The following is a 22,116-nucleotide window of genomic DNA, read 5'->3' on the forward strand; positions in this document are numbered from 1 at the left end:
GAACATAACTTTAAACCCTGTGAAGCATACATTTTTCTAATGATCGGATTTTTATGAAATTTGGTCGCTGATTACGAATTCGTTATCAGATTTTCAAAATTCAAAATGGCGGATTTCAAATAGTGGCCGCCGAAACAAAAAACGGCAATATAGCATTGGTGAGAATGTATATTCGGGGGTTTTTGGGTTCGCTGCTTATGAATCCCTTATCAGATTTCAAATTTGAAATGGGGGAATCAAGATGGTGGCCGCCGGAATGAAAAACTGCAAAAATATTGGTGAAAATATAAATTTGGATGGTATTTGGGATTACTGATACAGATGTAAAATTGAAATTTGATCATTTGAAAACTCACTTAAGAGCTAACGACGAGGACGTGACGAGTTCTAGCTCCACATTTTTTCTGCTTTTTCTTATGATTTCGAAACATTTTTGTGATGTCTCTGATATTTAAAAGTATGGAATGTATACCACGGATTCGTCATCAGCGACTCTGAGAACCCCCAGATATACATTGTTATGAGATTTGCATGGATTTCCGATTTTGAGTACGCCATATGGCACTATCTTGAATTTTGGGAATCTGACCGGGAAAGAAATAATCTTAGAAAATTTTTTCAATAATTAATTTTTCCGAAAAGATTACTGGTTTTTCATATTCGTTTATTTATAAAACTTTTATAATAAATATTTATGATTACTCGACTTTTAAATGTTCTCTTATTGCTGAGATACCTGAAAAATACAAATAAACTGATCTAAATACGTTAACTAGAGATGAAATGGCAAAAATTTAAAGAAGTCGAGGTGGTAACGTGGATTACCACCACATTTGAGTTCATATTTATGTTAATTCACACCACCGTGATCTATACAGGGTGTTTCTTAAGCCCCGGACAGGAGACATACCGTTAGATCCAGCTCGAAAAAATAAAAATATTGGCGTTAACAATATTCAAAATTTTTAATTAGTTTATTAATTATTAAAAATTAAAGTAAGCCTATCATAAGCGCGTGAGAACTGGTAAGTCCTCCTCAGTCTCGTCCCATTGGGGACAGCCAATCATTTATTTCCCCACAAAAACAGTGACCGGTGGATACGTAAACGAATATTATTCTTTTGTTTATTTACGTTACTATATTCGTTTACGTATCCACCGGTCACTGTTTTTGTGGGGAAATAAATGATTGGCTGTCCCCAATGGGCGGAGACTGAGGAGGAGTTACCAGTTTTCACGTGCTTATGCTTGGCTTACTTTAATCTTTAATAATTAATAAACTAATTAAAATTGATTATTTTTGTTAACGCCAATATTTTTATTTTTTCACGCCGGATCTAACGGTATGTCTCTTGTCCGGGGCTTAAGACACACCCTGTATATATATTTAACGCATTTCGTAAAATGGAACGCGTCTAGTAAACTCCTACGTCTTTTTAGAGAAATAAATATATTAAGCATCCCCAGTTAGTGCTAAGCGAATCCATCAAATTAACCGCGAAATAGAAATCAACTTCATCAATCAGAAGTCAAGTATACATTGTGACGATATTTTGGAAATGATCGAATCCTAGTTGATCGAAACAACTCGACTCTATGTCACAGACCTCGAACTTCCAATTTGCCTCCTGCAATACAAGCTAGAAAATTTGCGAACGTGAAGTTTACTGGGCGCCAGGTACTACACCATTGTGCCACGGGAAGATTCAGGGAATTCCTGAAGAGAAAAGTGGTTCGGTGAACCAGATCAGGACGGAAAAGTAGAGAGACGGGGAAGGTGCAGAGGGCATAGGAAAGGAGATTGAGAACTCCAAAATTTAACAATAATAAATGAACAAATTGGCCCATTATTCAGGATTAGGAAAATTCAACAGATTAACAAAATAAATTAACAATGTAGGAAAAACAAAAGGGATTAATATCACGCGAAACAAGGTCCACAACGAGACACGTGAACGAAGCTATTCAAGTTAACGATATTCGCAGCGCTCGTGACAAACAATTTAGCATCGACACCGGGACGCAAGCGTAAAGGTCATACACGACAAAAATTTCGTCCTGAAAAGAACAGTTATATATATACGTGTAGTTCGAGATGGACGCCAGCAAAAGTAGAGTCGAGTGGCAGATCTGAATATACACAAGCTTGTAGAAACGATGTACAATATTACGAAAAAGACACAGATAATGTAGTAAAGAAAATAACCTAAGGCCATAGAAACTAGAAAAAAGATATATGTATATCGTATGTATGCGTCGTACACTTTATATACAGGGTGAGGCGTTTATAGTGACCCAGGCAATTTTCTCCCAAACGAAGCAAGATACAAAAAAATGTTCGACACATTAGTTTCATGGCTTCGAGGGGGACACAAGATGGCGTCTTTCAATTTTTTCCTAGATCAAAGTATCAAGGTCATTTGAGGGTCAACTTTGGTTTTTCAAATGGGATGGTGTATTTTTTGTTATGGAAATCAAAAGTGCATTCAATTCCAGGTCTCAAAGTACTGATATGCTATGGTCTCAAAACTAAAGGATCATGGGATATTAATTGAAATAGAAAAAAAAATCGGTTTACTTTTTAATGGCGCAAACGTTGCGGGGGGTTCTTTCGATGAAATTTAACAAGTTAAAGTTAAATTTAACCAAGTTAACCGCCACAATATGCATTACTGGGCTACGAAAACTCCGAGGTGGTTACGGCAAATAGAACATCAACGGCCGTGGACTCTAAATGTTTGGTGTGGTGTTTACCGAAACCGCATAGTTGGACCGTACTTCCTTGAAGATACACTCACCGGACAGAAGTACAAGGACTTTTTAGATCGAGTGCTTCCAACATTGCTCGAAGACATACCACTTCTGGAACGATGCAATATGTGGTATCAACATGATGGATGTCCAGCTCACTTTTCGCTTCAAGCTCGTGAAATATTGGATCGAGATTATGCCGATCGCTGGATAGGACGTCGAGGACCTGTTCATTGGCCTGCCCGTTCTCCGGACCTGACGTCTCCAGATTTTTTTTGTGGGGATACATAAAAGAAAAAGTTTACAAGAAAGTACCGACGACATGCGACAACATGCGCCAGCGCATCATTGATGCCTCTGCCAACATCGAGGATGACACTCTATTGGCAGTGCAACGTTTTTACATTCGACGTTATCAAAAATGCATCGAAGTAAATGGCCAACATTTGGAACATTTGTTGTGAAATTTCATCGAAAGAACCCCCCGCAACGTATGCGCCATTAAAAAGTAAACCCATTTTTTTTTCTATTTCCATTAATATCCCATGATCCTTTAGTTTTGACACCATAGCATATCAGTACTTTGAGACCTGGATGCTCTTTTGATTTCCATAACAAAAAATACACCATCTCATTTAAAAAACCAAAGTTGACCCTCAAATGACCTTGATACTTTGATTTAGGAAAAAATTGAAAGACGCCATCTTGTGTCCCCGATACCAGTACTTTGAGACCTGGAATTGAATGCTCTTTTGATTTTCATAACAAAAAATACACCATCTCATTTAAAAAACCAAAGTTGACCCTCAAATGACCTTGATACTTTGATTTAGGAAAAAATTGAAAGACGCCATCTTGTGTCCCCCTCGAAGCCATGAAACTAATGTATCGAACATTTTTTTGTATCTCGCTTCGTTCGGGAGAAAATTGCCTGGGTCACTATAAACGCCTCACCCTGTATATGTAACATAAATTTCCAATACATTTCATATATTGTAATGTGACAAAACGACCAACCTCTCAGTACTCCTGTACTGTGAGCGCACTCGTTACAAATAGACAACAAGGACACGCGGCTAGTGTCAACACTAGCCGATAGATGAAAAACGTCTCCCGAAAGTAAAGCCGCGGAAAGTAATATCAAAATAATCCGATAGAGGATTAGCGCTTCTCGCTAATAAATATCGGATTACAATTCGTTAAATACAACAGTTCAGATGAAATTAAGCATTCAAACAGACGAAGTCAAAAGTCGTCGATAAGTATCGCGAAAGAACAGTAACTCAGCGTAAATTTAAATCCGTCAGGATCCCGCATTTAGAGTCATTAAACCAATAAGCTCAATTTATATCCTCCGGGATAGAACATAGCCGTGTCAGAAAAACACATAGTCCGTAATTGTGTCGAAAGGCTATGGAATATTAGCATTCGCTATTCCGATTAGACCTCAACGTAGAAAAGTTGTCAAAGTTCTGAGGAGACACCACCGTGATCTACCTCAGAAACATTAGTTATCGCCATTTTGTGTAATCTATCATCCGCGCCGTTAGTAGATGCGTCGCACACAGTGCCATAGCCAATAGATAGGAAAAGCGCCACTAGGGCTATAGAACCAATACAGGCAGATCCTCTGTACCTCACATACAGGTCAAAGAGAGATAGGGATAGAAAACAAACATAAGACGACTCCTAGACAATCCTTTTCCTACAATACCGACAATTGATTCAGACTGGGTAATTGACACCGATTATAAAACTGTTGTACCGATTATCGATTATTTAATAAAATTTTGTTATTTTATTTTACTTTACCAACCTGTGTCGACTACATTCTTAAAGACGCCAGCCCCGAGCACTTACCTACATCCCATTTCGTACACTCATAAGGAGCGTACGAAATAGCACTATCGACGAACGTTACAATATACATACAGTGAGGACAAAAAGTCTGCATACACTGCAAAGTAAAAACGAAAAAGTGAAAAAAAAAGAAATTCATATAAAAGCAGTAAAAGAAAAAGATCCGAAATGGAGTTCGAACCTTAAACTATTTATGTATGTAAAATATTTACAAATATGATTAAATATTATTTAGAAAAAAAAGTATTTCTGCGGCAAGCCCGAGGAATCGCGGCCAAAAAGTCGTCGTACACGCGGCATAATAAACCCCGAAGTGGACGTCCGACGAAACTAACTGATCGTGTGCGTAGAAAAATAACTAATTTAGTTAAGAAAAATCCAAAAATAACCAGCACTCAAATACTGCAAGACATAACTAATGTAAGTGGAGTCAGTATATCACACAGTACAGTTAAAAACGTATTGTATACATCGGGGTATCATGGTAGACCCGCTCGGAGGAAGTGTTGGATAAGTAAAGAAAACGAAAAAAAGAGTACTTTGTACTCTTTTGCGATTTGCAAAAGAGTACAAAGATAAGCCAATCGACTTCTGGGAACGTGTAATTTTTTCCGACGAGTCAAAATACAATATTTTTGAGACTGGTGGATGATGTAAAGTGTGGAGAAAACCGAACACCGAATTTGACACACAAAGTTTAATTCCTACGGCGAAACATGGTGGGGGATCAGTCATGGTATGGAGTTGTATGAGTGGTTCTGTAGTTGGAAATCTTGCTTTCATTAATGGGATTATGGACCACAAGATGTACATCAAGATTTTGAAAGAAAATCTTCGGCCAAGTGCTACAGAAATGAGTCTAAATAACGATTGGGTGTTCGTGCAAAATAACGACCCGAATCACAGCGCATGGAATACAAGAATGTGGATACTTTATAATACCCCAAAATATCTTAAGAAATATCTTATGGGATTATCTACAAAAAAAAATTCACGATAAAAAAATTTCCAATAAAAATGATTTGCAAATCGCTCTTCGCGAAGAATGGTCGAAAATCCCATCTTCCTACACTAAAAAATTGATTCATTCTATGCCACGTAGACTTCAAGCCATCATTAAAGCTAAAGGGGGTCCAACGAAATATTGATGATCGCGTTGTTCATCAGACAATAAACAAATTCTCTTAGTGTACGACGACTTTTTGGCCGCGATTTTCCAGACTTGGCGTAGAAATACCTTATTTTATAAGTAATCTTCAATCATATTTGTAACTATTTTTCATAAATAAATAGTTTAAGGTTCGAACTCCATTGCCGATTTTTTTTCTTTTAGTGCTTTTATATGAATTTCTTTTTTTTCACTTTTTCGTTTTTACTTTGCAGTGTATGTAGACTTTTTGTCCTCACTGTATGTAGATATACGAAAATCCGAAAAATCTATCCAAAAACATACATTCGATATACATACAAAATAGTACAGCTACATTAACTACATATATTTTGCAACGTAAGATCTTTTTTTTCCGTGCCCCACGTTAGGCGCCAAACTTGGTTACCTAAGATTTTCCCAAACCAACCCAAAAATGAAATCAACCAATCGATGGCCACTAGATCTCCCGTTAACGAAAACAACCCGCAATGGTCCTCTCTCTTTACCTCCTGTCACCAACACGAAATCACGGGTTGGGCGCCAGGTATCCCTCGCGGGAGTACCACGAGTGCAACACACTCTCTTTGTCACTAAATACTTTACCCAATTCGGAAAAGGCCGGCTTACACTAAAACTAAACACGAATACTACGGAAGCAAGGACCACGCACCACGCCAACAACCTAAGACGGGTCTCTCGTTCACAAAATTATCACTAAGAAATTAACGGATCCGGGGGCGACGCCAACGGTCCTAAAACGTGCCACCCGTTCGCAAAGTCAGTAAACCTAACCTCAATACGAGATTCACCAAGGGACAACGGCCGATCCGTAAGATGTCCATTAAGCAGCGGAGGAGAGAGAGTCGCTAAACAGTAATGCACCAAATGCCCTGTCCGGTGGCTACCTAGTCGGAAGCGTCGTGGCGTTCAGGCAGGGAACAGAGGAATAGCAGTATAAAGCAGAAAAAAGCACACTATTAATTGAACGCACCAAAGCTATATTTGATAATCAGCAGTCAGAAGCAATTAGAAAAATAGCCAAAAGAAAGTTCACTTAAGCCAAAAACATGCGGCGGAATAAAGCATCAACCCAGAACGGTGCAAAGCAAATAAATCCAAAGTAACAAAAGTCTTATGATAAAGTAACACGCCAAGAAAAAGATTCTATATAAACTAAATAGAAGTTATTTTAAGGAAATTACTACAAGATACAGGGGGAAAGAAAAACGTGAGTAGAGATAAGCAAGTAAAAGAATTAAGAGCAAGCGGAGAAACATAAGTAAGAAAATCTACCAATTATTTATATCTATTGAAGTTCGAAAGGGTGACTCTATACAATTCAGGATGTTAAATATACGGATTGTAATAACGAAAAGATCGCAAAGCTAAATAGTATACTCAAATAAATCTACTTAAACACGGAGAGAAAAGCGCAACTAAATATAAGCAGGTATTAGAACAAATACCCGTGAGAGAGTCCTAAGCAATTTAATCTACCAATTAATTTATCTAACGAAATCAGAAGCGGTGACTCTATATAATTCAAGAAGGCAAAATCTACGGATTCTAAGGATGAAAGGTTCTCCAAGCTAAATGGTACGCTCAAATGAATTTACTGAAATGCGGAAAGATTACAATATAGACTTGACTTAAACTAACGCGGAAAGATTAACGCCAACGACACTAAAAATGCGGAACGCATCCACTCAACATCAATCGGACATATAATATTGGACAATAGTCTCAAAAATGATTTATAATAATTTTTCGAGCCAGGTTACAGCGATCTACGGCGCTGCGCATGGAGTAGCACGGCGGCTATAGCGCGGTTGACGGTGCACGCGTGAGCGTCAAGGTCGGCGAGTTTGCTGGCGTGAGCGTAGCGTGGATCCGCGGGGAGCGGTGAGGCTCGTACGCGCTCGCGGCACAGGGCCGTCCCTAGCAATTCGACTTTCGAATAATTTCCGGAGAAAATAAACTAACTATAATGAACTAACTAAACCGATTATTCTTATATTTTCACAAACGGCGCTAGATAAATAGGACTGATCACGAGCGCAAAAGAACACATGAATAAATAGGAATCACGAACAAAGATTCCGGCGAAATCGCGACTACAATTCTCTAGTTTTTACCAGAGTTTTACGCGAATAGGAAAGAGTTAATCGCGGCACCCGGAGATTCGAAAAGTAACAGAAAAGCACGCGACAAATACAAAATACAGAATAGATAACACGAAGAAATCACATAAATAGCGAGAGCATAGAATATAATGATTATAACTAAAATCATCCTATAGTTGCCTGTGTTACCTCTTTTTGATACTATTAATTTACTTCATAATACTAATCGTGGCTATTTATTGGCCGTGTTAAGAAGGAACGGCAAAAACGGCTGGCGAAAACACACGAGGTCGCCGCGAGAGTCGAGCGTGTATCTCGCGAACAAAGGATTTCTAATATTCTGTTGGGCCAGAGGGGCGCTCAATATTCAGTCACCAAATAATTTGGAAAAATCTACAAGCCATACGCGGCAACTAGAAGATGCGAGACATCAATAAATTATAAAATCATGAAATATCGCCTAAAAGCGCGGCGCTACTGAAAGATTTGACTATAGATGAAAACTTAATTTAGAGACAGATTCCAGCATAGAACATACTTTAGGGCCTCGTGCGGCAAAAATCAAACAAACAGAAAATTTAATTAATTAAATTAAAATCGCAAAGCCCAGCACTATCGTCCTTTTTGCTAGCCCGATGCGGAAAGACATTCACATCGGGACTCTCAAAATCGGAGATATTTCCGTTGAGGCAGAAGGCCTTAACGGTAAATTTTCGCTAACACCAAGAAATAATTTCGCCAATTTATAATGGTAGTCAAGGGTCTCACAAAATATCGTAGCGGCAAAGTAGAGATACGCAGTCCGGAAGGGCCAGAAGGGCTTCCTTCCTTCCTTCCTTCCTTCCTTCTATCTTTTTATTTTATAGATACTCCTTTCTTTTCTCTCGCCTAAGCTGACTACTTTCCCTACTACAATAGACCACTTGCTAAGAAGCTCCAAACGTAAGTGAAGTACTATCTCAATTTCACTGAGCTCGAGACCTCTTGACCCCCACTATTTACATTATTTAGGCGCTGGCGGAACCGTCACAAAACATCGAACTTCGAACGTATTGCTTAAGGGATTTTTCGCGGTGAGGATCATCGCTGGTCACGAAGCTGTCGGCGGCACGTTCGGGAGTCTTTTAGTGCTGCGGTCTGTTCGTAGGCCAGGGAGCGCGGGAGTCCGCGGTGCTGGCTGTTCTCCCTCTCTATCTCCGGCCATACATCGGCATGATGCCGCCGTAGATATTCTCGCGGCCCCGCGGCAGGACGAGGAGGACACGTCAACTCCTGGTCGGCGGCGACGGCGACGTCGATCGTAGGGCGTCCCAGCTGGACGGCCGGCAGACGAAAACATGAGCCCCATCCCGGGTACTGTGGAACTCTCCTGATTCCTTGGATGCAGCAGCCCCTCCTCGTGGAACGGCGGCAGTCGGTCTCCCAGGGTCACCAAAAATCAGCGCCTCTTTCCTCACTACCCCCGTTGTTCGGCGTCGTTCCACCAGCTCACACACCAATCGGTCTCACCAAAGCGTCATACATTATCCAAAGAAAGAAAAAGAAAAAGAAAGCAAGCAGTATGCAAATAAAACCAAGCAAAGAAACATTAAAGCGGATGACAGGCGGATTACTTAATACTAAGGAATCTGTGCGCCTTAACCTAGGACTGACGTTTGGAGTGGTAAACAGTTAATTCCTACATCCCTACTCTTGCGGGTCATTTGTGGCGTGGATTGTCAAAAATTCACGTCACAACTCACCCTCCTTAGTGGAGGCCTACCGGCGGCAAAGCCCTTCGCTACCCAATTGACGAAGTCAGTAAAAGAAGATGATAGTAACGCGAAATGGCGGATGGTGCCGGGAAGAGCTCCCAACATTAGGACGCGACACTAACATGGAAAGAAAAACAAATTGTTATCTGGAATCGTCTTTACCCAATAAACTTATTCAAAAGCGCTCCTGAAGGGAACTTCATTAATTCAATTCAACCACCAATTTACAGATTCGTTTAAGAGATCAACCGCTAAAGAAATAGTACGGATAGCGGATCGCTATTCTACGCAAAGGCGTACTCCGATTTTTCACCAATTAACTAATATAGAAGTTGCTCGCTAAGTATTCGACAATACAGGACACTCAAAACGTCACTAGATTACAACATCGACGGCACAAAATGATGCGGCATAGACAGCAGGTTAGCGTGAAGTAGAGAGAAACAGAATTAGCCGAAGCAACGAACAATATTTATTAAACTAGGTCAGAGAGAGAAAAAAAGTACAATATCCGGAGCACCACAAGAAAGCCTGGGAGCCGAATACTGGGTAGAGGGATTTTTCTTCGGAACAAAAAGAAGAGGAAAAAAAAAGAAAGTCACAAGAAGCGAGACAGAGAAAAGGAGCGGAACCTCAAAGAAAAGAAAAGGAACAGATGTCCCAACAAGAAGGCCCAAATGCAGATGATTTGACCGTGCAACTAATGGCTTGGGCAAAAAAAAGAGACAAAAAAGAAATTTGTAATGCCGCAACAGCGGGAGGCGTAATCTACGTAGAGGTCCCTCCTTCAATCTAGCCCGCGGAAAGGATGAACGCGACAGGAAGTGGAAGGCTAGCCCGGGAATCCGTTGTTCACAGGCGCATTGTACGGAGACGGTTTGCGCTCGCCCAAGAGATAGGGATAGGCGCATTTCGAACACCTTCGCAGTGTCAGGCCCCATCTGCCACACCCGTAGCAGAAGAGAGTGCGTGGCTGGGAGCACTGGGAGTATCGATGCCTGTACGCCCAACAACTCCGGCAGTGCCGATCCGTTGGTGGCAAGGCTCCTTGATGCGGAGTTTTCCCTTCGGCCGTGACATGGACCACCCTGGTCCTTCCCTTCGGATAATCATACAGCGAGCCACAGTCCGACAGCGGCGGCGTAGGTGGTGGTTCCTGGACGCGGCGCGCCACCTCCGGGGGGAACAGTGGCTCAGCACCGAACTCCCGTGGCCTCAGATTTCTGGCTCGAGCAGCCTCTTTAGGCAACAGTCGCCCTCGGCCCCTCACCCCCTTCGTCAGTGGGGTGAACGGAGTATTGGGCCTGGAGAGAGACCATTGCTCTTCCAGCAGCGCGCGTTTTTCAGCCCTCTCCTGGTCGGTTAGAAATTCGGGAGCTGACGGCGTGAAAGGACCCTCGATGTACCCCTGATCTAAGTCCATCACTCCATCAAAAAGTTGTGACGTATTTTTACGCGATCGACCTCACCGGAAAATGCAAGACCGACCGGCGCACAACTTTACGCGATTCCTACGCGTTCCAGGCAACCCAGGGGCTAACTCAGCTACGCGGAGGCGTCGGGGTTCGAAACAATAGGTCGGATGGGTCAGACAATCACGCGACACACAAAATCATTCGGACACTTCGATCTTAAATAAATGGTTCGGTTTATTATAGAAAATCAGCGGCGCAAAGCGCGGCGATTTTGTACAAGACCGAAGTAATTATTTACACGAGAAATAGTAATTAATATGGATCGAAAGGACAAAACCAAAGTACAATCAAAGAATAGTAACGGGTACTTCGCGTACCGTACGAATTACAAAACGAAAATCGTCACACGGCTAATCCGCGTTTGCCAAAATACGATAACCGACAGTCAAGGACCTGCACGCGTTCTACGCGTTACAAAATCAAAAGTTATAAATGCCTGATGGGCGGACGACAAGAAACACTATGGATAACGTAAAAAAAGTTCCAATTCAATAATAAGATCCAACGACAATTCTAACAGTGAACCCTGCCGGTCGACGGACCTTCGTGCCTTGGTCTAATTCGAGGGTGAGGGATCTTCCCTCCGCGTGTCCGTTACACGCGCGGTCAAAACTTACGAGAAACAACAAAATCCGATACCACAATTTGCACGAAGTTACGTCGCTCACAAAAGTCAGATATCCTCGCTTACCGTGTGGTTCCCTGGTCGCGTAATCCAAGAAAACTCAGTCGACAGCCCACCGGCACTTTGTGCACTCGCGTACTCAACAATTCCAATCAACAAAACGTCTAACGTCTTCGCGTGTCCAAGCAGGAATCTCATCTTCACGCGCTTTGTCTTCGCGTGAAGGATAGCACCCCCTCCCTTTAGGCTAATGGGCGCCGATTCGCCCTGCGGACGAATCCTTCAACCCAGCGTCTTCGCCACGCGCCAGTTTCAAATATGTCATCGCGACAATTAATAATTTTCCTCATCTCTTGTGGACAATTCATACATCTCGGTCCTACGAAGAGTAACATTCGTTCTCGCGCGAGGGTCCATCAGGCGTCCCTGGATTCCGAACTCGCGGAAATATAATTATGCGCAAACTAACGATGGGCGCTATGCCATAGGGATCGGTAGTGGTGCTCAGTCGGGTGGCGCTGTGTACGCTGCTTCCAATCATCGTGGTTGGGTACTAGCGGAGTAGCGCGCGTTGCTCCCGCGTGACGTCAAGCTGTCCCGCCTTGCGCGCGCCTCCTGGGCTAGTAGAGCTGCTGTCCGCCGATAGCGCGAGTGTCGACCCTCGCGTGCCGCAGCTCCCTTCCTCCTGAGACTCCAGCTAGCTCTCCCTCTCTCTTTCTCCGCGTCTTCACGGGCACGGCGAGCGAGCACCTATTCGAACTCCGGCAGAGTACACGCCAAACAAAAGAAAAATACTAAAATAATCTATCGAAATTTCAATTAGGCTCTTGCGGTCGGTGGATCCTGCCTGGACTTTGCAATGGCCTTTTAGGCCCGTATCGCGTTTCGGCGTGATTTTCCGCCGAGGAAAAGACGGATGAAATCCACCACGTCACAATGTATATGAACTGTATCAGTAAAGGTGACACTTTTTTATATCCATCCAATGTACATTTTATATACCTGTGTATTTGCCGATTATGTACATCACATATACCCGCATATCTTATGGAAGTTGAAATGATATACAGGTAACATTTTTTTAAAAATATCGTAGGTATTCAGGTAATTTAGTGTAACGTATTAGGCCTTGTCTTCAAGGAGTAGGAGGATTCCTGCAAAATATAAATTAACTTGTTGATTCTAAGGAGTTTGGTATCGAAGCAATTCGATAAATTGGACCACTAGGTGCTGTACGTTAGTAGCTCTTATCGCCTCTTCGTCTATTTTTTAGAATTTTGTAACAACTAAAGTTCGGAGCTTATCGATTCATTAACCCACTTCTGCTTGCGGGTATGCCTGTCCCTCTGGTGGCCGGTGGCTGTATTACGTCACTTGGCAGTGGGCCTTGCTGTGCAGCCTTTTCTCTCGGTGAATTTTGGGAACGTCGCATTAATAAATTTATGTAACTCGTGCATGAGAAGTGCTACTTCTCGTGCCTCCATAGTGTAGCGTAAGTGATGCTTTATAACTAAGGATACAATAAAAAGGTTGCTCATGCGCATATCAGCCCAATTATACTTCTCGCACTAGTGCTTTCTTCTCGCACGCACTTCTCACACTGCGTAGTGTTTTGTTCTCGTATGCTGTCACCACACACCTTCACTTTGGAGTCACGAAAAGTAGCACTTCTCACGCATTCGTTACAGAAAATATTATGCAATACTGGTGCAATAAAGTGAAGATTTTATGCAGATTGTGAAGTTTGTCACACTCGCCGCACTCGTACCACAAGCAGCACTCGCCTTCGCCTCATGCCGTTGTGTTACTCGTGGGCGGCTCGTGCGAATAACTTCACCGCCTGCCTATAAAGTTCGCTTTCTCACACTCGTATCACAAAGTACTATTTTGCAACGCTGTACGGAAAGTATACAGTTTGTGCACCAAAAAACAAGCACAAAATGGTCCATTCCCGTGTGCGGGAATCATAACTTTCCCGTACACTCTGAACTCATCAAGAATCGGCCATTTCGTGCTTCTTTTTGGTGCATATCCTGCGAACTTTCCGTATATTGTTGCAAAAAATAGTATATGATACGCGTGCGGGTTGGTGATTCCTACTGGTGTGACAAGAATCACCAACTCGTCAGGAATCATCAACTTTCCGCACTTGTATCATAATGTACTATTATTTCATAGATAAAAAAAAGTGCTTTAACAAGTTTGTTCCGATATTTTTTTTTTCTAAGTGATTGAAACCCTTTTAGGATTATTGTTTTTGAAAACAGTGTTCTTAACCCTGAAGTATGTACATACAATGTATTCTGGACATTCATGTATACAGAAAACATATCCATAGAATATACAAGATTTTTTTTCACATTATGGACCTAAAACGAATATACAAAGAATATTTCATGCTATGTGGGTACTTTCATAAATTGTAAGCGGACAATCAATATCGTACTTGAATGTGTGTCATTAGTACGTAATTATTACATATTTACTACACTAACATTTAGATATATTTACTCTATAACGAAATCATATCGCTGTATTGTTATATCGGTGCGCAAACATTGGTAACTGACATTGCAGCATCACGGGTTGAGGGTGAATAGTTGACCGAGAATTTACATAAGACATTGACACTGTTATACTTATACTTACTCAAACTTTCGTAATTAAATGGTTAAGCAGCAAGAATGATAAATCAGGAGAAATATATCACAAAACGAATGGAGTTTGCCTGGTCAAGGCCAGCCTACTGGCCAAACCGACTCTTAGAGAAAGCGCTTCGGCTTTAATCATGAACTTATACAACCCGCATCTCTTAGGCTGCTTTCACAATGAAAGGAGTGACAAATAAGCATTGCGTGCGCCGTGAACGATGGAGTTCATTGAGAGAAGTTCCGGGAACAGATTCTGTCCTACATTTGTTTGGATACGATGTAGACTGAATGCACTTTTAATTTGTCACCTATCACAAACTCTCAGATCGAGAACCGATAGCGATTTCTAAATTCTGGTGGATCACGACTCCACTGATTTCAATAAAAGGAAAGTTTTCCTCTAACCTTCTATCCCACTAGATGTGTTCTTTACTTCATAATGACCATGTGGTCAAGGTTCCACTTACTTTATATAAATTATCATTCGGCGTAAAATTCTCATTGTTGCAATAATTTTCCTTGGTTTCCCCATTTTTAGACAAGTGCAACAACCCTTGTAACTTCTAATTAGATATAACTTATAGTTACTTTTTTCTTCCCTGAAGGGAGAACCTTAGGGTGAGATGAAAATGGATCAGAAAGCCTTCAATAGATCAAAATCAAAATAAGTGAAGCGATCGACACATTCTCCCAGGACTAGAAATGCCGCTAGGTTTTATCAGTAATCTCTACTAATTTTCTTGCTAATAAAGTAATAATATCCACACGAACGGAGCGGGAATAAACGAATGAATTAATAATTCCGGGAGCGTTCGTCCTTATGTTGGCTATGAGTCATCCTCCCGTTGGGTTGAAACTAGTGCTCTGCTAAGACACGATAATGCGTATTATTTTAATTGGATTCTCGAATGATAAGCTGTAATTTATCCTTCTTTTCCGGTTTTTATTTAGCCGATGGATCTATCAAAATGTTAATGATTAATGCTCTATGAGTTTTACGTTTTGCAATAAGGTCACCAACTCGTAGAAGACAATTGAAAATAGAACGTTTATACCCTATCGCGCATTACAAAGCCAAAACAACTATTCACAGATGACTCATAACCTACACACACACATTATTGGTTATTTGTTAAATAATTAACACTGATCCAGAATACAGAATAAATATTTAATGACCACTTGTTGAATTACAAAGAACTGCTTATGTAAACGTGACTAGTTAACTACCCTGAACTTATATAGATAGCTAGCGAACAGGAAACCGAGTCTCGACTCTAGCGTTGCCAACCTCTAGTTTAGAAAAACCCTACACACATAACCCACACATTACTTTTTATACTAGACTTATTACATATACGCTGATTGGATACGTTGATTTAGGAATAAGCCACCAATCGATTCTGCACTGAAAATGATAATCGTCGCTCCAAAGGTAATTTTCCTCGTTATGGCCAAGTTGATATTTCACGGATTGTTATGGTTTTCGGATAAAGATGAGTCTTTTCGAAACTATACAGAACCAATTAAAAAGGACCTTAAAGGTACATTAATATGTTTTAAGAGAATGAATATATATACCAAAGGTTGGCCCATACATTTACCCTTTACTATGGATTTATTATATTATGACTCTTGTTCGTCTAGTGTGTAAGGCGAAGTGCGACAGGCGACTAACTTGTTAGACGGAGGATTATATCGTCAATACATGGATTGTCCGAAGTTGGCGGCTAGTGATATTATTCATCCTAATAAGATGTGCTTTACGCTTACAAAGCCCGTGGTGATGGAGCGACATCGTCTTATGAAAATTATTTATAATTGTATGATTTCAGTCATCGTTCTTCATCAAGGGTTTATGATAATCGATAGAAGTCACGCTAGAGTCATTGACACGAAATCTTCTCGTTAAGGCACATCTACGTGAAGGAGTAAGATCTATGAATGGTATAATTTTTCTACGCAATAACAAAGACTCAGTGGGAGACCACAACGTAGTGGCTTGGCCTTGTGGAAGTCTGGCTTTTCCCTTGTAATGACGGCGTATATTTCCTATAGAGGCGATGGACGGTACTGCTCTTTGGCTCCATTTCTATGGTCATATAAGTTGTACCCGACTAGAAATTTGATCGGGCATGCCCGAAGTACTATCAGGACCTGATCTGGCAGAGCTAAGGCATGCCTCATTAATACATGCCTCGTGTTATCCTGATCGAGTCCGAATCAGGATTGTCTGATATCTACGGAAATAAAGACCTACCAGGCATGCCTAGCCACGTCTCGATAAGGATTATATGAGGATCATGTCCCTTTGGGATTACAGAAATAGTGTCAAAAACCGTAAAGTCTTATATGGATTGTAACAAAAATGTTACTGCAGACTCCCCTCCGCCTCCTGGCTCGGGGTCCCATAGGCCTCGAGTATTGCGTTTTATTTTTAAGTATTGTTAATTGCGTGTAGTTAGATGTTTTAGCCATTACGTTAAGGATAAGATCCCTTCCGTCCTCCCCTCCCTCCCTGCCTCCATTTCCCTTCCCCCGTAGGGCACTGGCTCGAGGACCATCTCCGAGGACCAACCACCAGCACCAGCAACAAGGACATCACCGTGGACCTGCCACGAGGACCCAGCATCCCTGGATGGACCGCGAGAGCGGCTACGTCGCCGAGGCAGCGGAAGGCAGGGATGGCATGGGCAGGAGGAACAGCAGACCGAGTCGCCCGTGGGATGGATGCCCCGCCATTACCATCACCACCAATACATGCAGCCCTGGTGCAGTCTCGTCACACGCTCAGGAAAAAGCCCCGTGTGACAGCGGCGGAGCCCTCTCCCTCCGAGACCGCGGACGTGCCCGGGAGAAGTTTGACAGGCCTCGAGGCCGCCATCTTGACCGGCGCGCGCAGCCAGCACGCGTGCCGGCAAAGCCAGCGCCGTGCCGCCGACATGAGGCCCTGGAAAACCCGGCAACACAGCCGATTTGAAGCCAACCAATGCCCTGCCGTGCCGGAACTGCCGACCAATGCCGAAGCGCGTAGCCCTGTCAGCTGAGCAGCCACAGTCAATGAACGAGGCCCTGGAGGCCCACGAGGGCCAGAACACCGGAAAATCTTATCACTTCGAGCCAGGCTACTAGCGAGACAAGAGTGTATTGCGAGAGTGCGAATGCGAAGATTGAGTGCGCGAACGAGTGCAATTTGAGGATTATTGTGAGCGTGCCGCCGTAACGAGGCCCTGGAAGGCCCGGCAACACAGCCGATTTGAACCAGACCAATGCCGTGCCATGCCGGAACTGTCAGCCAATGCCGAAGCACGTAGCCCTCTCAGCTGAGCAGCCCCAGCCAATCAACGAGGCCCTGGAGGCCCACGAGAGCCAGGACGACGGAAATCACGACACTTCGAGCCAGGGATTGCAAGCGAGAGTAGCGAGTGCGAATTACTTATAGAGAACTGTACAGTGAGTGAGTGCGTACGAAGTGTTACTGGATTATCAGTTTGTACGAGCGCCTGGTGTGAGTACAGTGTGCTTGAATTTTTCCTATCTACATCCCTTCCCCATCGCCCTCTTAGAATTTGCGCTGTAGATTTTGTAAGTCCCTTCAGGACGTCCACGAGCTGGCCCACGTGGCCTAGCCTTCTGATAGTTTCCTTGTATTTGCGACAGGCCTTCCGCCCACCACCTCGAGGCCCGTGGTATATTGCGGGCGCCCTAATCTTAGTATCTTGCGTCCCTCCCCGACAACCCTCAGCCCTTTCCTTTTTCGCGTTCCCACCGAGGTAATATTTAAGAAGCCATTTTGCGATCGAGAACCTTCTTCCCTGAGACCCCCCTCACCTCTCCCTCCGCTAGCCGTGCCATATCCCGTAAAGTAAACAAACGAGGACCCCTCGGGGTCACTCGTCGGTGCTACACCGTGACCGTAGCTGGCGCCCAGATATTGTTCCCCTCCGTTCCCCGACCCCCTTCCCACCAAGCCCATTTAAAGCCCTCCGACACCGCGTGCTCCCGAGTGAGTGCACGCGTGACTATATGTTCTTTTCTTTTCTTTTCTGTTCTTTTCTTTGTATTTCATTGGCATTGTTAATTATATTCTTTCTATTCTACCCCGTGTCCCCTTTCTTCGATTCCCTCCCCCCTCTCCCGTGTTATTGAGATAGCTGCATTTGCGAGACCCTGGACCACTCTACGAGGTCCAGTGCGTCACAGGATCTTATAATGAACGTATACGGTTTCCCGACCAGATGCTTCTGTAATCACACCCCACATTACATGAGATATTCTTTGTATATTCGTTTTAGGTCCATAATACAAAAAATATATCTTGTATATTCTATGGATATGTTTTCTGCATACATCTATATTGAGACGATTTGTGATTTTGGAGACTTGGGAATCACGAGACTTTTTACAGGGTTTGTGCACTGGGCAGGCGTCTTTAGAAGTAATTAGACACGTGAATTTTAAAATAAAACGATGATGATATATTGTCCTGTAGATTACAGACTAGGTATCCTTAATATTCTATTTTGCTCTCTAAGACACATACACATACTTACAATTGTCTCTCGTTACATTGCCGTACCGTAGGCGACAAGAAGTGTTTTTGTTTACGTATTCTCTCTGCTAACCTTTTGGAATGGAGAGAGGTAGCTGGAACCACAATACAGAAGAGTGCACAATGCATCTGAAGACTGTGATCCAATGGGAAATAAATATCGCAAAGATCAGAACCCACGGATGATCACAATGACCTCCATTCGCTGTATCTTCACTTTGGAAGGGTTTTTGGTGATGTGGACTCTGGATAGTTGCTGACAGCGTCATGCATGACGTCGCTGCAGGAACTCTTTAAGGAGTGCAGGTTTCTTAACAATTGACACGACACAAGCGAGTTCTCCTATCGAGGAAGCCGCTGCTTATATCCTCGATAGGCATACCTTAAATATAGTGGGGATAACGATTTATATCCTCCCGAGGCGTTAACGTCGCTTTTTGGATTCAATATTTTGATTTATTATATAATTCGATTTGATTTGACTAATTGGATTAGCGCTTTCTTCAAGTATCGGCTTACTCGTATTTCTATTGTGTTTGACGTGTGCCGGCTTATAGCGTCTAGGCACTTGTTTGTTTTTATTTCAGTCGGTCGACTGTATTTCGGATTCTAAGAATATTAAAAGTAATAATTTCTAATATTATTTCCTCATGACTGTCGCTGTGACTAGTTTCAAGGGAATTACGCAATATTAGAGATTTAAAAGTCCTATATTCCCTTTCCTTTATCAGCGTCGCTGTGAGAGGTTTGATAGGATTCTTGAGGAATTCTAAGATTTGAGGAGTTCTCTCAGGTGCTGTTATGCACGTCCACAGTGCGCTATGCACTCTTATGTGGGGCTCTTCGAGTATCCATCATCGAGAATGGATGATTGGGAAGGAAAAAGGATGGAGGATAGGGGGGTATAGGGACGGAACGTCACAATTATGTTATGTATACATGCATAAATATTCAGAACACATTGTATGTACATACGTCAGGGTTAAGAACACTGATTTTTAAAAACAATAATCTTAAAAGGGTTTCAATCACGTAGAAAAAAAAAATACCTGAATGAACTTGTTAGAACACTTTTTTTTTATCTGTGAAATAAATTTTCTAATGCAACGTTTCCAAACCATCCACTGACAGAAGGAGCCGCACAGTAAGGCCCACTGCCAAGCGGCGTAATACAGCTATCGGCCACCAGAGGGACAGGCATACCCGCAAGCAACAGTGGGTGAATGAGCCGATATGCTCCAAACTTTGTTATAGAATTATGAAAGTCCAATCTCCCGCAATGCCTTGATATCAAACTCTTGGAATCAACAAACGTTTTATAATTTGCAGGAATCATCCTACCCCTTTAAGGCAAGGCCTAATACGTTACACTAAATTATTCGAATATCTACGATATTTTCAAAAGAATGCTACCTGTATATCATTTCAACGTTCATAAGATATGCGGGTAAATATGATGTACATACGTATGAAATGTATATGGAATTGCTATATGGGAACTATACTTGATGTGGACCGGATTTCAGACCCACTCAGGATCTGATTATGTTCCTGAAGTTGACATTAGGTTAGTTAGGCGTGATAAGGTTCCTGTGATGTACCTGCGTTACACGTATTATCAGGGCCTGATCAGGAACCCTTATCAGGATCTGGTCACCTAATCAGGTATGCCAGATCCAGTCCTCATCGGAACCTTGCTTAATTTTCTAGTCGGGTAGAAACAAAAAAATAAAGTCACTTACGTGCGTTAATGTTTTATGAAATTTTTCTTCGTGTCAATCCCCTTTCATTTGCAAGACTCAAATTGCGGGGCTCATGGCTTCTGTTGGAGTGGCATCCCTTTGTTTTTCAAGCAAAATTAGTGAACCGTATCCTCCTTATCAATGGCGGTGCAGCCGTTATGGGATACTGTTGCAATCGCAGCCCTTTTCAATACATACACATATGTCGGATATAGTAATAGAGTAGGACCCAGCAGGTGCAGTAGTGGGGGTGTCGAAGTCCAGAAGGGTCTAGAAGGACCAAGGAGTGGGGAGGAGAGAAGAGTGGGGACGTCGTGGAGACAGTAGAAGAAAAAAAGGCGAGCGAGTAGTGAGTGCGCGCGGAGAAAGAGAAAAACGAAAAGGAGATACGTTATAGTATTCTTTGACGCTCAATGTTATTTTTTCCTTTAATAAAGAAACGTTAGATTTTACAAGATAATAACTGCTTATATTATTCAATCCCTACAATTGGGGGCTCGTCCGGGATTGCAACGAATAGCAGTGTACTTGTGAATTGTGTGTCAAGTCGGAAAGAAGTGTAGTCTAAGTAGTGAAGTTGTTATAATGTCGGTACAACGAGTGACAGGCAGACGGCCAAAAGACGAAATTACAAGTTGTGCAGTGAAGGCTACGAAGACAGCAAAGATGACTGACGGCATAGAAGAGGCAATAACAGAAGTGGATACATTTGAAGTCGAAGAACTAAGAGAAAGATTGGAACGATTAGGACGTTCTATCAAGGGTACCAAGCCAGTCTTAGCTGACAGACTGCGTAAGGCACTTATGAAAGATGCACAAAACAAGCAAGATGGCGGGGATAGTCAACAAAGAAGTGGATAAGGAAAACAAAAGAAGTCTAAAAATGCAGCAAACGACGATGAAGATGATGAAGAAGGCGATGACGTCCCTGGTAAAGGTGAAGCAAGTAGTGAAGAAGAAGAAGAAGAGGAACTCGATGTGAAAACTCTACGTACCGCTGCACTAAAAGAAGAACTACGCAAGCGAAGTAGCAAAGTGACAGGTAAAAAATCAGAATTAAGGGCTCGGTTACAAAGAGCACTAGATCAAGAAGCAACAAGCACAGAAGAAACTACGACCGACGATAGCGAAGATGAAGAAGTAGAAATAACCTTGCAGAGAGGAAAAAAGAACGCTGATAAGAAGATAAAATCATTGATGTCACTCAAGGAAGCTCAGAAGTCACTACCAGTGTTTACTGGAGATAAAGGTGAAAACATTCAACGATGGCTATTAACGTTTGAAACAATAGCAAAAGTATGCCAATGGTCGGATACACACAAATTCGTATACTGTAAGCAGGTATTAGAAGGTTCAGCTAAATTATTTGTTGATTATGATAGCAAGGCAGAAAAGTGGACTAAGTTGAAGAAAGAATTGATCGAAGAATTCAC

General features: G+C 42.3%; 1 protein-coding gene across 1 annotated transcript in view; it reads left to right on the plus strand.

The window, feature by feature from the left end:
- Window positions 1-21,268: 21,268 nt before the first annotated feature.
- Window positions 21,269-22,116, plus strand: part of LOC107268244 — a 2,933-nt gene continuing 2,085 nt past the window's right edge. Inside the window, exons 1-2 of the mRNA XM_015740834.1 lie at window positions 21,269-21,476; window positions 21,573-21,979. Of these exons, the coding sequence (XP_015596320.1) occupies window positions 21,269-21,476; window positions 21,573-21,979 (615 nt within the window). The remainder of the gene's footprint in view (window positions 21,477-21,572; window positions 21,980-22,116) is intronic.

Source organism: Cephus cinctus, unplaced genomic scaffold (genome assembly GCF_000341935.2).
Source record: "Cephus cinctus unplaced genomic scaffold, Ccin1 Ccin1_scaffold0499, whole genome shotgun sequence".
NCBI classification, from domain to species: Eukaryota; Metazoa; Arthropoda; class Insecta; order Hymenoptera; family Cephidae; genus Cephus; species Cephus cinctus.